The sequence below is a fragment of the Carcharhinus amblyrhynchos genome, chromosome 1 (genome assembly GCF_965287045.1).
Source record: "Carcharhinus amblyrhynchos chromosome 1, sCarAmb.v2.hapA, whole genome shotgun sequence".
NCBI classification, from domain to species: Eukaryota; Metazoa; Chordata; class Chondrichthyes; order Carcharhiniformes; family Carcharhinidae; genus Carcharhinus; species Carcharhinus amblyrhynchos.
Window position 1 is genome coordinate 178,595,759 of NC_137324.1, and position 15,667 is coordinate 178,611,425.

Genomic DNA, 15,667 nt, shown 5'->3' on the forward strand with positions numbered 1-15,667 from the left:
AGACTATGAAGCTAAACTAGCACTAAATATAAAAAAGGATAGTAAGAGTTTTTATAAATATATAAAGAGGAGGAGGCTGGCTAGAGTGAATGTTGGACCCTTAGAGGATGAGAGGGTGGATTTAGTGGTGGGGGATGAGGAAATGGCTGAAGCCTTAAATAAGTTTTTTGCCTCGGTCTTCACAGAGGAGGATGCGAATAGTTTGCCAGGTATTAAAGATAGAAGGACGGTAGGAGTTGAGGGCCTGAATGCGATTACTGTCACTAGAGAGGTAGTGCTTGATCGACTAGTGAGACTGATGGTGGACAAGTCCCCAGGACCAGATGGAATGCATCCCAGGGTTCTGAAGGAAACGGCAGAGGTGATAGTAGATGCCTTAGTAATTATTTACCAAACCTCGCTGGATTCCGGGGAAGTGCCGGAAGATTGGAAAACGGCTAATGTAACCCCGCTGTTTAAAAAAGGTAGCAGACAAAAGGCAGGTAATTATAGGCCAGTTAGTTTAACGTCTGTTGTGGGAAAAATGCTTGAATCCGCCATCAAAGAAGAAATAGCGAGGCACCTTGAGAAGAATTGTTTGATAGAGCAGACGCAGCATGGATTCGTCAAGGGGAAGTCGTGTCTGACAAATTTATTGGAATTCTATGAGGATGTGACTAGTGCAGTAGACAGAGGGGAACCGGTGGATGTGGTGTTTCTCAATTTTCAGAATTTGATAAGGTGCCGCACAAAAGGTTGCTTCAGAAGGTTGGGGCATGGAGTTGGGGGTAAGGTGTTAGCGTGGATAGAGGATTGTTTGTCTAATAGGAGGCAGAGAGTTGGTATCAATGGGTGCTATTCTGATTGGCGGTTAGTGACTAGCGGAGTGCCGCAGGGATCGGTGCTGGAGCCTCAGCTATTTACCATTTACATAGATGATCTGGAGGAGGGGGCTGAGTGTAGGGTGTCAAAATTTGCTGATGACACAAAGATAAGTGGAAAAGCAAATTGTGCGGTGGGTGTGGAAAGTCTGCAAAGGGATCTAGATAGGCTGAGCGAGTGGGCAAGGACCCGGCAGATGGAGTACAATGTTAGCAAGTGTGAGGTTATCCACTTTGGCAGGAATAATAGTAGGAGGGATTACTATTTAAAGGGCAAAAAGCTGCAGCATGCTACGGTGCAAAGGGACCTGGGGGTCCTTGTACATGAGTCACAAAAACCCAGTCTGCAGGTGCAGCAGGTGATCAGGAAGGCGAATGGGATGCTGGCCTTTATAGCGAGGGGGATAGAATATAAAAGCAGGGAGGTTTTACTGCAACCGTACAGGGCACTGGTGAGGCCGCAGCTGGAGTACTGTGTGCAGTTTTGGTCGCCGCACTTGCGCAAGGATATTTCGGCCTTGGAGGGAGTGCAGAGGAGGTTCACTGGGCTGATACCGGAGATGAGCGGGTTGGACTATGAAGAGAGACTGAATAGACTGGGTTTGTACTCGTTGGAGTTTAGAAGGATGAGGGGGGATCTTATAGAGACATAAGATAATGAAGGGGATGGATAGGGTAGAGGTGGAGAGATTCTTCCCGCTCAGAAAGGACAGCAGGACTAGAGGGCACAGCCTCAAGACAAGCAGGGGGCAGTTTAGAATGGAGTTGAGGAGGAACTTCTTCACTCAAAGGGTGGTGAATCTCTGGAATTCTCTGCCCATTGAAGTGGTAGAGGCTACCTTGCTAAATTTATTTAAGATACGGGTAGATAGGTTTTTGGTAGGCAAGGGAATTAAGGGGTATGGGGAGAAAGTGGGAAAGTGGAACTGAGCCACTTCAGATCAGCCATGATTTTATTGAATGGCGGGGCAGGCTCGAAGGGCTAGATGGCCTACTCCTGCTCCTATTTCTTATGTTCTTATATTATGTACTCATGTGATTAGCAGCTGCAGTATTGCAAAACATGAAGTTCAAGAAAGAATTTAGATTTATTTTATTCAAGAACCGAACACTGGAATCATTCAGTTTGAGCAGAATGTTTGGAAAGAGAGAGACAGATTTAACAAGTAAAGACGGCATGCAGTAGAGCACATACTCTGTCACTAATTCAGCGCTATTACACTTCTGCAGCTCTTCCTTGAGGTTTTTGCTGCATGGTTGAAGCTCTGTAACCATAACACTGAATGAAGAAATCTTCTTATTAAGAGCTTCAATCTCACTGAGGCAGCTTCAGGCCAATCCACATCCAAGAACCCACTCTGAAAACTCTGCTCACATTTTGACAGCTGTGACAAATTCCATCACAGAAACTGAGATTATTCACAACATTCTAAAACAACTTGCAACATTCTCAAAGGGAAACTTAACTTGTCCTATCTCCCAATGTTCATGGATCATATAAACAGGTTAAATACATTGGGTTACGGGGATAGGTTCTGGTTGAGATTGTGGTGGGTGCAGGTTTGATGGGCCGAATGGCCTCTTTCTGCACTGTAGGGATTCAATGATTCACTGGCAGAGGTAAATTCAAGTCAATGAGTTGTCAGAAGCCAGGGCATTCACTCTCTTCCCACAGATGCTGCCTGAACTGCTGAGTTTTAGTATTATTTTCTTTTCTCATTTCAGCTTTCAAAGGAGTAGAGCTAATTGGACATCAGCTCATTTCACGAGGCAGCACATACATGATGGGCCAAACAATCCCATTCTGCACTATATGATGTTTTTATTATTTCTACTGTCCGTAGTTTTGCGCTTTCGCTTAAAGATTTATTTCAGTAAATAAAACTTCCTGTAGTAAAACCCTTCGAACAGCATCTAAAATAGTTAATTAAATAAGGATTTAAAAGGAAGCAGTAATCCGCAATGGTCCTTTCTAATACGATATGCTTCACTCTGTCAGTAGTTGATCTACTGACACATTGAAATAAGCAGGTTTTATAGTCTAGTCTGAGTACTTCACACAGAGCTGCCGACCTTCAGTTTCCCATATTTAGAATTCAGGACGTTACCTGGATATTTCTTCATGATCCAAAACAGACTAACTACAATGTTTGCAAAAAATACTATAATCCGAAACTACAACCAGAATAAACATTCAAAAAGAAAACGGAGGCTAAACACAGATTGCTCCAGCCAAACAGGTTGTTTCCAGGTTGTAATTTACACAAAATTAAGCAGCACACAAACAGATCCTTCATTTTAACCAGGCCATTGTGGTGTTTATGCTCTGCTCAATCATCCTGCCACCGCACTTTACCTCGCCCCAACACCATACCCTTCTATTCCTTTCTTACACATTTGTTTATCCAACATCCACAAACTCAAAGTTATTTATCTCAACCATTCTATGGTGAAGGGCAGTCGTCAACTACTCACTGCCGCACAGTGTCAGGGACCTGGGTTCAATTCTGGCCTTGGGTAATTGTCAGTATGCAGTTTGCACATTCTCCGTGTCTACCTGGGTTCCTTTTGGGCGCTGCAGTTTCCTCCCACAGTCTAAAAGATGTGCAGGTTATGATGACTGGCCATGCTAAATTGACCCTAGTGCCAAGGGGATTAGTAGGGTAAATGTGTGGGTTTACGGGAATAGACTTGGGGGGACTGTGGTCGGTACAGACCTGATGGACCGAATGGCCTCCTTCTATTCTGTAGGGATTCTATGAATCCATATAGTAGTGAGGGACATATTTTCATCATTCTCTGGATAAAGACATCCCCCATCTTCCAAATTGTCTTTTGGATTTATCATCTTATACTTAAATATTTATCACATGATCCTTCCCAGGACATGGCCAACACTGAGAACGGGCATTACAGGCCCATTCCCAACTTCCCCAAGAAGGTGGCAGTGAGCTGCCTTCCAGGATAACTCTAATCAGTGTGGATGATGGAATTTCCTAGCAGGTTTTGATACAGTTGAGTGGCTTGCTAGGCCAACACAGAGGGCACTAAAGTGGTACTGGAGTTATATGTGGGTCAGGTCAGGTGGGGCAGGCAAATTTCCTTTCTTGAAAGGTCATTAATGAACAAGATGGGTCTTTACAACAATCCGGAAGTTTCTTGGCCACCGCAGCTGTTACTGGCTTTTTATTCCAGATCTTCCGATTTGAATTCTCCAGCTGCTAGGGTCATTAACACAGGCCCCTGGATTCTGAAAACATTAACAAAATACTGCAGATGCTGCAAATCTACAATAGTAACAAAACATGCTGGAGAGCTCAGCAGATCTGGCAGCATCTGTGGAGAGAGAAACAGAGTTAACATTTCATGTGCGATATGACTCTCCTTCAGAACTCTGAAACTCACCTACAGATTCCACAAGGTGGGCAATGGTACTGCTTCTTGTCCACATCAAAAAGATGACATGTGTCACAGTAGTACTCTCCAAACACAGTTTCACAGCTTTCACAGGTCTTCTTCACCTGCAGAGAAAAGCAAAGTATTCAGAGAGCATTAGCCTTTTATTTCGCAAACACATGCAGCCACAATGAGGCACAACATAATCATCATACAATTAATGTCAAACAGATGAAAGGTAAAGTTGCCTTTGCCCTGGATAACCAGAGGCTGCTCCCCTCTTTGAGGGTCACAGCTGACTGGTGGTGATTTTTATTTTTATTCATTCATGGGACATGCGCATCGCTGATTGGCCAGCATTTATTGCCCATCCCTAGCTGCCCTTGGAGGGCAGTTGAGAGTCAACCACATTGCTGTGGCCCTAGAATTACATGTAGGCCTGACTAGTTAAGGATAGCAGATTTCCTTCCCTAAAGGACATTAGTGAGCCAGATGGGTTTTTCTGACAATTGACAATGGTTTCATGGTCATCAACAGATTCTTAATTCTAGACATTTTTTATTGAATTCAAATTCCACCATCTGCCATGGGGGGATTCGAACCTGGGTCCCCAAAGCATTAGCTGAGTTTCTAGATTAATAGTCCAGCGATAATATCACTCGGCCATCACCTCCCCATTTAACCCAAAGATCACCACACCTCAGATGAGTGGCAAGGGTGAGAAGGTGGAACTTTCGGAAATAACCTCAGCTGGTACAGGAATTGAATCCATGCTGTTGGCATCGCTCTGCTTCATGAACCAGCTGTCCAGCCAACTGAGCTAACCAACACTGAAAGAAATCTTCAGTCTCTCAATTTTTTTATTATCCCAATCATTTATGTTGATGAAAGCAATAATTTTCTTTGTATAAATTAGTTTCCTAACACACTTTTCTCACACACGTACACACACACAAACCCATGAACAAGGGCAGCAGACGTGAGGCACATGGGAACACCATCACCTGCAAGTTTCCCTCCAAACCACAGACTATCCCGTTTTGGAAATGCATTGTCATTCCTTCAGTTGCTGAATCAGAATGTTTGAGCTCACTTCCTAACACTACTTTGGGTGACCCATGGACTGAGATTCAAGACAGCAGCTCACCACCACGTTCTCAAGGGCAATTAGGGATGGACAATAAATGCTGGTCTGACCAGAAATCCCCACATCCAGTAAATGAATTTTTTAAAAATCTTATTGAATGGTGGAGCAGATTCGAGGGGCTTGTGGCCTACTACTGATCATGTTATTAATGGTGTTGCTGAAATACAAATTATTACAGAATTTCTAATGGCAGCAAACTCTTCATTGAGAGAGGAGTGGTTACACGACAGCTGATTCCACTGTGAAGATGATCAGCGCACACACAGACAGTGCACCTGTTATACTTTCAGGATCTAAATCTGTAGGTGGGTATTCTGAGACAAATTGTTCAGTATTTACTAACCTGTTGGACTGTTTCGCACTTTGCACACTGAACCTGTGTAACCTTGAAGCGATCTAGTTGATGATTTTCCACGTCATCATGACATAGCCGGCAGGTGTAAAATTTTCCACAGCACGGAGCCTAAAAGATCAAAACAATTCCTTTCTCATCTATCCACATGAGACTTTCTCCATCATATGTTAAAGTTTAATTATTAGTGTCACAAGTAGGCTCACATTAACACCACAGTGAAGTTACGGTGAAAATCCCCTAGCCTGAATATACTCTGTGTACAATGAGGGAGAATTTAGCATGGCCAATCAACCTAACCTGCACATCTTTCAGACTGTGGGAGGAAACCAGAGCATCCGGAGGAAGCCCATGCAGACACGTGGAAAACGTGCAGACTGCACACAGACAAAGAGCAAGCCGGAATCAAACCCTGGTCCCTGGTGCTGTGAGGTTTCCACACCTGATGAAGGAACAGCGTTTCCGAAAGCTTGTGGGTTTACTATCAAATAAACTGGTTGGGCTTTAACCTGATGCTGTGAGACTTCTTACTGTGTTTACCTCAATCCAATGCTGGCATGTCCACATCATCATGATAACCATCAGATCACCAGGCTTTGATGTGCTTGCATAATTTATTGGATTTGAAAAGTCAAATTCCCACTTTGTGATGAAGCAATTAACCACTGCCCTTTCAGCTCCCTCTGTTGAAAATTAAAGCTAGCCAGTCACAAGAATTATTAATCTATGCATGATGAAAGATATCTTAAGGTGAGAGGAATAAAACAATAAATAAAATTCAACATTCAAAAGTAAAAGATTTAGAAGTAAATGTGGAGGTCTCTGGGCTATACTTCCTCGGAGTGGTGCTATCAGGATTGAATTATCACTCTGCGTCACTTGCCTACGTGGATTTGTATGAGTTTGTCTTGGCTGGCCTTCCGACTCAGGCTGCGTGAGATCCAGGCAATGCAGCTGTCATGGAGTCAGAGGGGTTTACAGCATGGAAACAGGCCCTTTCTTTAAAACCCCAAAGCTAGTCCCAACTGCCCACATTTGGCCCATATCCTTCTATATCCATCTTACCCATGTAACAGTATAAACGTTTTTTAAAAAGACAAAATTGTACCCACTTCTACTACCATCTCTAGCAGCTTGTTCCAGACACTCACCACCCTCTATATGAAAAAATTGCCCCTCTGGACCTTTTCATATCTCTCCCCTCTCACCTTAAACTTATACCCTCTAGTCTTAGACTCTCCTACCTTTGGGAAAAGATATTGACTATCTAACTAATCTAGGCCCCTCATTATTTTACAGACGTCTATAAGATCACCGCTTAGCCTTCTATGCTCCAGAGAAAAAAGTCCCAGTCTATCCAGCCTCTCCTTATAACTCAAACCATCAACTACCTAGTAAATCTTTTCTGCACTCTTTCTAGTTTAATAATATCCCTTCTATAATAGGGTGGCCAGAACTGTATACAATATTCCCAGTGTGGCCTTACCAATGTCTTATACAACTTCAACAAGACGTCCCAACTCTTGTATTCAAAGTTCTGACCAATGAAACCAAGCATGCCGAATGCCTTCTTCACCACTCTGTTCACCTGTGGCTCCACTGTCAAGGAGCTATGTACATGTACCCCACGATCTCTTTGTTTTGTAACTCTCCCCAAGGCCCTACCGTTAACTGAGTAAGTCCTGCACTGGTTCAATCTACCAAAATGCATCACCTCGCATTTATCTAAATTAAACTCAATCTGCCATTCATCAGCCCACTGGCCCAATTGATGAAAATCCTGTTGCAATTGGAGATAACCTTCTTCACTGTTCACTAAGCCACCAATCTTGGTGTCATCTGCAAACTTACTAACCATGCCTCCTATATTCTCATCCTCTGTCCTAGAGGCTTAGTGTCAAAGTCCAGTTTCATCAGGGTGAGGAGGGTTATGCCTGTGGTGAGAGGAATCTGTTCAGATCAGGAGGGTGGGAGCCTGGATTGGCAGGCAACTGCTGATCCGGAGGGTGGGGTTGGGCCTGTGGTTGGGGGTGGTTGGTTGGAGGTGGAAGAGTGGTCAGTCTATGTCTGTACAATAATTGCCCAGAAGTTAGAAGAGGTTTTAAATTTAACTACTTCTGGTAACTATTTATGTAACACAAATGGAACCATCTGAATTTTTTTTTTAAAAGTCTTTAGATAGTTACATGGGTATAGAGGGATATGGGTCAAATGCAGGCAATTGGGACTGGTATAGTGGTTTTAAAAAAAGCATATCATGGACAAGTTGGACCGAAGGGCCAGTTTCCATGCTGTAAACCTCTATGACTCTAAGCGTGCAGTTTAATTTGCATTTTTAAATGGTCCCCTGCAAAGGCCAATTGCTCAGGGAAAGTTTGCACTTTTGGCCAATTGCCGTGTAAACCCTGACCTGGGAAGTTGCCAGAGAGATTTCCCAGCACGCCATTGGAAAGTGTCCCTCCACCAAATCCAACCGTCAAAGGTTACAGCCCAGTAACTCAAACAACTAAGCCAACAGCAGAATGCTCACATCTGTTCTAGAAGCCATCCAGTGGCCAGATTCTGCAATTGTTTAACGTGGCAAGTGTACATCGACAAAAGCTGTCAAATAACTTGCATTTATTTAGCAACTTCCAAGTGACAGCTGAATACACATCCATCAACAGTGGAGCAAAAGAAAATCCAGGATGGGCAAAAGGCCAGAATTGGAGGAGCACCGTAACCTCAGGGGGGTTATTAGGCTGGAGGAAGCTCGGGAGGGGGCAGATCATGGAGGGAATTGAAAACAAGAATGAGGCTTTTAACACTGAAGTGCTGCCAAATTGACTATCAATGTAAGTCAGTGAGCACAGTGGGTAATGTGAGAACAGGTGCCAATGTGGAAACAGGAATTGATAAATTAAATGGCGGCACAGAAAGCATTGAGTAAATGTGACAACAAGAAGTCAAGTTGTGCACAGGTGCAAGATTTTATAACATATAAACAGCGCATAACCAGAAGCATTTATAACAAGAAAAGATACTTGATCAAAAATATCATACAGAATCAAGACTTTGAGAAACTGCATTCGAACAGTGCCAGGAATCTTGTTCCAGAACTGTTACTAAAACCAGGACACTGCAGTCCTCTGTGGAAGGGTCAAAACACTTTTTATTTTACTTTAACTGCTATTTAGGTAAGATTTTACTGATCTTAACACTTTCTATCACTGTCAAAATCATTTTAAGAATCAGATCCCGAAGTAACTGGGTTATTTTTCCTTGCACATGGGGTTCACAAATCCTCCTAAAAGGTTACTATGCAGGGTTTGAGTTTAGAGAATAATCCAGACTCCAGCCCCTTAAACAAGTTGAAGGACTAGGAACAAGATGGTTGGTTCATGCTTTTTATTCATATGGCACTGCCCACACTTGCCACAAGTTTATTGTGCCAAATATCAAGTTAGTCCTGTATTCATTGGGCATTTAGAAGAATAAGAGGTGGTCTTAATGAAACATAAGATTTTGAGGGGACTCAACAAGTTTGATGCTGAGGGGATGTTTCACCATGTTGGATAGTCCAGAATTCGGGGGCACTGTTTAAAAATAAGGGGTATCCTACATAAGACAGAGATGAGGTACAATATTTTTCTTGCAGATGGCAGTTAGTCTTGGGTTATTGAACATATTCAAGGTTTTGAGATCTTCAAGGGTCATAGAATCCCTATAGTGTAGAAGGGAGGTCAACTCCCCATCAAGTCCACACCAACTTTGACACAGCATCGTCTGCAGACCCTATCACTATAGCCCCACATATTTACCATGGCCAATCCCTCTAAACTGCACATCTTTGGACACTAAAGGGCAATTTAACATGGCCAATCCACCTAACTGGCACATCTTTTGAATGTGGGAAGAAACCCATGCAGACACAGGGAGAATGTGCAAACTCCACAGACAGTCATCCGGACAAATGTGAGGTTACGTATTTTGAAAGATCTAATATAAATAGGAAATACATAGTAAATGGCAGAACCCTTAAGAATATTGAAGGCAGAGGGATCTGAGTGTACAGATACACTGGTCACAAAGTGGTAGCACAGGTGGAGAAGGTAGTCAAGAAGGCATACGACATGCTTGCCTTCATCGGCTGGGGCACTGAGTTTAAAAATTGGCAAGTCATGTTGCAGCCTTATAGAACCTTAGTTAAGCCACACTTGTAGTATAATGTTTAACTCTGGTCGCCACATCAGAAGGATGTGGAGACTTTGGAGAGGGTACAGAAAAGATTTACCAGGATGTTGCCTGGTGCGGAGGGCATTAGTTACGAAAAGAGGTTGGAGAGACTTGGTTTGTTCTCACTGGAACAACGAAGGTTGAGGGGAGACCTGATAGAAGTCTACAAGATTATGAGGAGCAGGGACAGAGTGGATAGTCAGAAGCTTTCTCCCAGGGTGGAAGAGTCAATTACTAGGGGGCATAGGTTAACGTGCAAGAGGCAGGGTTTAAAGGAGATGTACGAGGCAAGTTTTTTTTTACACAGAGGGTGGGGGTGCCTGGAACTCGTTGCCAGGGGAGGTAGTGGAAACAGATACGATAGTGAGTTTTAAGGGGTATTTTGACAAATATATGAATAGGATGGGAATAGAGGGATAATGATCCCCAGAAGGGTAGGTGGTTTTAGTTCAGTCAGGCAGCATGGCAGTGCAGGCTTGGAGGGCCGAAGGGCCTGCTCCTGTGCTGTAATTTTTTTTGTTCAAGGTTGCTGGGATGCAGCAGTGCTAATCACTGAGCCGCCCCAGAGTACTGGGAACAACAAAGAAAACGGAGCTGAGTCCATGATTATTGAATGGCGAAACAGATGCAAAGAGCCTAATGGACCATTCCTACTCCTACTTCTGTCACGAATGTATTTTGGAGAGATCCCTCCCCCTCTCCTCCCCGGTGTCCAGGCCAATAATTATCCCTCAACCAGTGGCAATAGGATGAGGGGAGTCACACAGGAGCAGAGACATTAACTCTTGTCTCTCCGCTGAAGGATTGTTTCCAGCACTTTGACGGTTTTGTTTTGGGGCACTAAAGCAGATGTTGTCCCCAGGGTGACTGGCCATCCCAGGTTTCCGGGGACCGACCCGCTATTGCCCCTCAGCTTCCACTCCCAGCTTAATGGGTGCCCAGGTGGCTGAGTGTGGGATCTTGCTGTGCACCTGTTGGCTGGGGGGGGTGTGGGGAGGTGGTTGGGAGTAGGCCATGCGGCCCATCCAGTCTGCTGCACCATTCAGTGAGGGCCTGCCGGTTCTGATAATCCCCAGCTCCACAATCCCGCCCTAACCCCCTGGAGGGGGTCAGGGGGCAGTGGTGGTGACAGGCGCTAAATAAATGCAGCTCTATCGTTTCCTTCCCTCAATGCTGTGATACCGGGGGCTCCCTCCTGCTTACCTTAAGCCGGCAGGAGCGGGAGTAGTGGGCGCAGTTAAGGAGCGGGGCCCCAGGCCCAGGCCCAGGCCCAGGCTCCGGCTCCGGCCTAGCCGCCTCCATCAGCCCGTAACCTGGAGACGGGCCCTAGCGCACAGGCCCCACCCCCACCCCGCTTCCACGCAGGCGCACTCCAGACCAGAACCACCTGGCAGCGACGCGCATGCGCCCAGCCGGCTGGGAAAAAAACTACGCGCAAGCACCCTAGCGCCGGCCGGCACCCGCTTTCTACGCAGGCGCAGCGCGGGAAATGTTGAATTGGATACATGAGGGGGAGTTGCAATCACAGAATCCTACAGAGCATCAACACAGCACCTTCCAAAGCGACCACCACTTCCATCAAGGACGGGCAGCAGATAAATGGGAACATCACCACCTGCAAGTTCCCCTCCAAGCCACTCACCATCCTGACTTGGAACTACATCGCCCTGTCCGTCGCAGTTGCAGATTCAATTCCTGGAACTCCCTCCCTAACCGCATTGTGAGTCAACCCACAGAACATGGACTGCAGTGATTCAAGAAGGCAGCTCACCACCACCTTCTCAAGGGAAACTAGAGATGGGCAATAAATGCTGGTCAGCCAGCGACACCCATATCCTACAAATTAATTTTAAAAAATCAAGTCTGCATTGACCACAATCCTACACAGGCCCCATCTGCATAACCACACGTATTCACCCCTCTTGGAACACTAAAGGGCAATTTAGCATGACCAATCAATCTAACCTGCACATCTTTGGATTGTGGGAGGGCCAGAGGAAAGCCACGCAGACACGGAGAGAACCTCCAAACTCCACACAGACAGTGACCCGAGGCCAGAGTTGAACCTGGATCCCTTGTGCTGTGAGGCAGCAGTGCTAACTGCTATGCTCCGTGCTGTCATGTTGAATAATGGACAGATTGAGTGGGTCAGACCGTATTTTGGAGGAAGGAAGATAATACTTAATGGTTTAGAGCGTAAAACCTCTGCAGTAGAGTTAGATCACAAATTAGATTGAATAAAATGAGAAAATGCTGGAAATACTCAGCAGTTCTGGCAGCATCAGTGGAGAGGGAAACCGAGTTAATGTTTTAGTTCAATAATCTTTCATTAGAATACAGACCTGAGGATGAAATTACCTGGCCATTCATGCCAATGGATTTTCTGTTCCCACTGCAGTGAACAGATATTTGGCTGAATGCCAATTGTTCCATTCTCACTTGCAGCAGCAGTGAGGGTGAGTGCCTGGTAAGATCACGCCCGTTAATTCTGTTTCTGTACCCATAGAGGCTGTCCAACCCCGCCACTGAGGATTGTATAATGTGTCAGGTTTTTCAGAGACCCTCACGTACTTGATGCAAGAGCAAGACACTGATCTGTATAAGAAAACCCAGTCCTTTATTTTCAAGCAAGTACAAGCTCTTTGGAGCATCGCTTTACTAACTCAGAGCTGTGTTCTGAGCTTAGCCAAGTAATACTACCTTGAACAGGGAGATTCTCCTCCTTTATACTCTTTTAACAGCAATTAGTCACGTACACATAGTATAACTTCACCCAGATCATGTGCTTAGTAACAGCAAAAGTAAGTACAAATACAGAATGTGAGTAAAAATATGTCGAAACCTCCCCCCCCCCAACCCCGCCAGATGCCATCAAAATTGCATCAAAGTTTCTCAAAGGGCTAGATGGCCTACTCCTGCTCCCATTTCTTATGCATGTCCACCATTGCTCCAGTGTGGGATAGCAACCGTTCTCATATATATCTTGGGACGTTACTTTGCCCATAAAGTGAATGTTATCTCCTTCAAACAAGGGCAGCATTTAATAAAGCAAGAGTTTCGTTATTTACAAGAACAGAATAAGGGAGTATGTACTGATATCAGCACAGGTTGTTTCAAATAAGATGCAGTTAATTACAGCTTTAAGCTAATGGACACCTTTCACTTTATCTTAAAGCAACCAGCTACATCTGCAATTTTGCAGCATCTCAGCTTGCAAAACCTTTTTTACGAATGGCCAAAATCATAGGAGATTCATGGGATGTTAACCCCTTAACATCTCAAATGCAGGCTCCTGGTTTTATTAACAGTCTATTGCTTCCTGAACAAGGTTTCTGACATTGTGTTTGAATGCTGTTTCTCAAAGACTTGGTTCCAAATGATCATTTTATTCAGATATATTTCCTTGTTAACAATGCTTCTGATTAAGTGCTGTTTAAATTTTATAAAATCTTGCATCTCTGCACAACTTGACTTCTTGTTGTCGCATTTTCTCCATGCCTTATGTGCCACCATCTAATTTATAAATTGGTGAGGCCGCAGCTGGAGTACTGTGTGCAGTTTTGGGCGCCGCACCTGCGCAAGGATATTTTGGCCCTGGAGGGAGTGCAGAGGAGGTTTACTAGGCTGATACCGGAGTTGAGGGGGTTGAGCTATGAGGAGAGGCTGAATAAACTAGGCTTGTACTCGTTAGAGTTTAGAAGAATGAGGGGAGATCTCATTGAGACGTATAAGATGATGAATGGGATGGATAGGATAGAGGTGGAGAGACTCTTCCCGCTCAAAAAAGACAGTAGGACTAGGGGGCACAGCCTCAAGATAAAGGGGAGGCGGTTTAGAACGGAGTTGAGGAGGAACTTCTTCACTCAAAGGGTGGTGAATCTCTGGAATTCTCTGCCCGTTGAAGTGATGGAGGCTGCCTCGCTAAATATTTTTAAGAAGCAGGTTGATGGGTTCTTGATAAAAGAGGGGATTAAGGGTTATGGGGAGAGGGCGGGAAAGTGGAACTGAGCCACGACAGATCAGCCATGATCTTATTGAATGGCGGGGCAGGCTCGAAGGGCTAGATGGCCTACTCCTGCTCCTATTTCTTATGTTCTTATGTTCTTATGAATGAAATACTCCCTTTCGGTATTAACTCACTGATCAGTGGGAATTTACCTGATCAGATGCCCTACGAATTCTTCTCAACTTTTTTTGCCCGCATAAAAAGATATGTTATATTTCTGGTTCCTTCCTCATCGCTCCCTGTTGTCACCTTAGTGAATTTTATCTGTGTTTTCTCCATGGATTTGTTATCCTTCCTAGTATAGGACAGCTGAATATTGGGGCAACATTCCCAACTATAGTCTAACTAAACAATGTGTGATAGGGCTGAAAAGTGGGGTTCAGGTAAATGATAAATGGCAAAGCAGTCTCAAGGCCCCTCACTGGCCTTCTCCTACTCCTGTGTCTTATGTCCTTAATGATTTGTATAGGATCAGCATTGTAACAACACACATTCATATGTTTTTAACATAGAAAAGCTTCACAGAGACAGATACAGAAACTAAGGGAGAACAAGCATTGCACATTTTAAAAGGCAGTGGCCAAAGTCTTAACCAAAGAGTTCAGGTGCGTTCAGATCCTTATTCATAAAACTTCCCATCTTATCTGCATTTTTACAACTTCATCAGCTTGTCTTTCTATTTTCTAACATTTCAATGTCTGGTGCTCCTATTCTCTCTGCTCCGCATCTCATTCTAAAATCTTAGGATTCTGTCTTCTCCCTCATTGTTCTCCCAAATAATTTTTTTTTAAAACTGAAAAAAGTGCTGATGGTGCAAAATGTTCCGGCCAGTCCACGCGTGTGAGTGAGGTAAAATCAGGTTAACCTCATTAAAACAAAAAAAAGGTTTTGGGTGATTCTGGAGCGGGTATGTGTGCTGTTACAATATTTATAGATATCCCAATATTTTGAAGAAATGTTTAGAAACTGTTACTTAAGTTTTTGACCTGGGGAAGAAGACCATTCAGCCCATCAAGTCTGCACCAATAACAATTCCACCTAGACCCTATCCCCATAAACCCACATATTTATCCTCCTTATCCCCCAACACTAAGATTCTTCCCTGCTGCTGTCAGAGTTTTAAATGGACTTACCTTGCATTAAGTTGATCTTTCTCTACAGCCTAGCTATGACATTACATTCTACACTCTTTCCTTTCCTTCTCTACATATGTAATGCTTTGTCTGTATAATGTGCAAGAAACAATACTTTTCACTATATACTAACACATCTGACAATAGTAAATCAAATCAAAATAAAATTTGATTTAAGGCGATTTAGCATGGCCAATCAACTGAACCCATATATTTTTGGACTGCAGGGGGAAAACGGAGCACCCAGAGGAAACTCACACAAATACAGGGAGAGGGTGCGGACTCTGCACAATCTGTCAGCTGAAGTTGGAATTGAACCTGGATTCCTGGTGTTGGGAGGCAGCAGTGCTAACCACTGTGTCACCATGCCGTCATTTTTGGTCCAAATCAGTGGATTAACTCAAGTTGTGGTTAGCTGGCGTGAATTTGCGATCTTAAATGATTTATTTATTTCCGGACACAATCTATTAAAACTTCTCACTCAGAAAACATTTTCAAGAGGTTCTCTGACAATTACTAAAATAACACATGTTCAATCTGAGTTAGGGCCAAGGGCTT

At 44.1% G+C, this 15,667-nt stretch overlaps 2 protein-coding genes across 2 annotated transcripts in view; both read right to left on the reverse strand.

Annotated features, from left to right (window-relative positions):
- rchy1 (ring finger and CHY zinc finger domain containing 1) overlaps nt 1–11,287 on the reverse strand; it is a 34,334-nt gene extending 23,047 nt beyond the window's left edge. The window contains exons 1-3 of the mRNA XM_080196014.1: nt 11,174–11,287; nt 5,747–5,866; nt 4,266–4,381 (exon numbers count right to left, since the gene is read on the reverse strand). Of these exons, the coding sequence (XP_080052140.1) occupies nt 4,266–4,381; nt 5,747–5,866; nt 11,174–11,272 (335 nt within the window). The 5' untranslated portion in view covers nt 11,273–11,287. The remainder of the gene's footprint in view (nt 1–4,265; nt 4,382–5,746; nt 5,867–11,173) is intronic.
- Nucleotides 1–15,667, reverse strand: part of LOC145347981 (protransforming growth factor alpha-like) — a 181,613-nt gene that overhangs the window by 148,821 nt on the left and 17,125 nt on the right. The gene's annotated exons all lie outside the window — the stretch shown is intronic.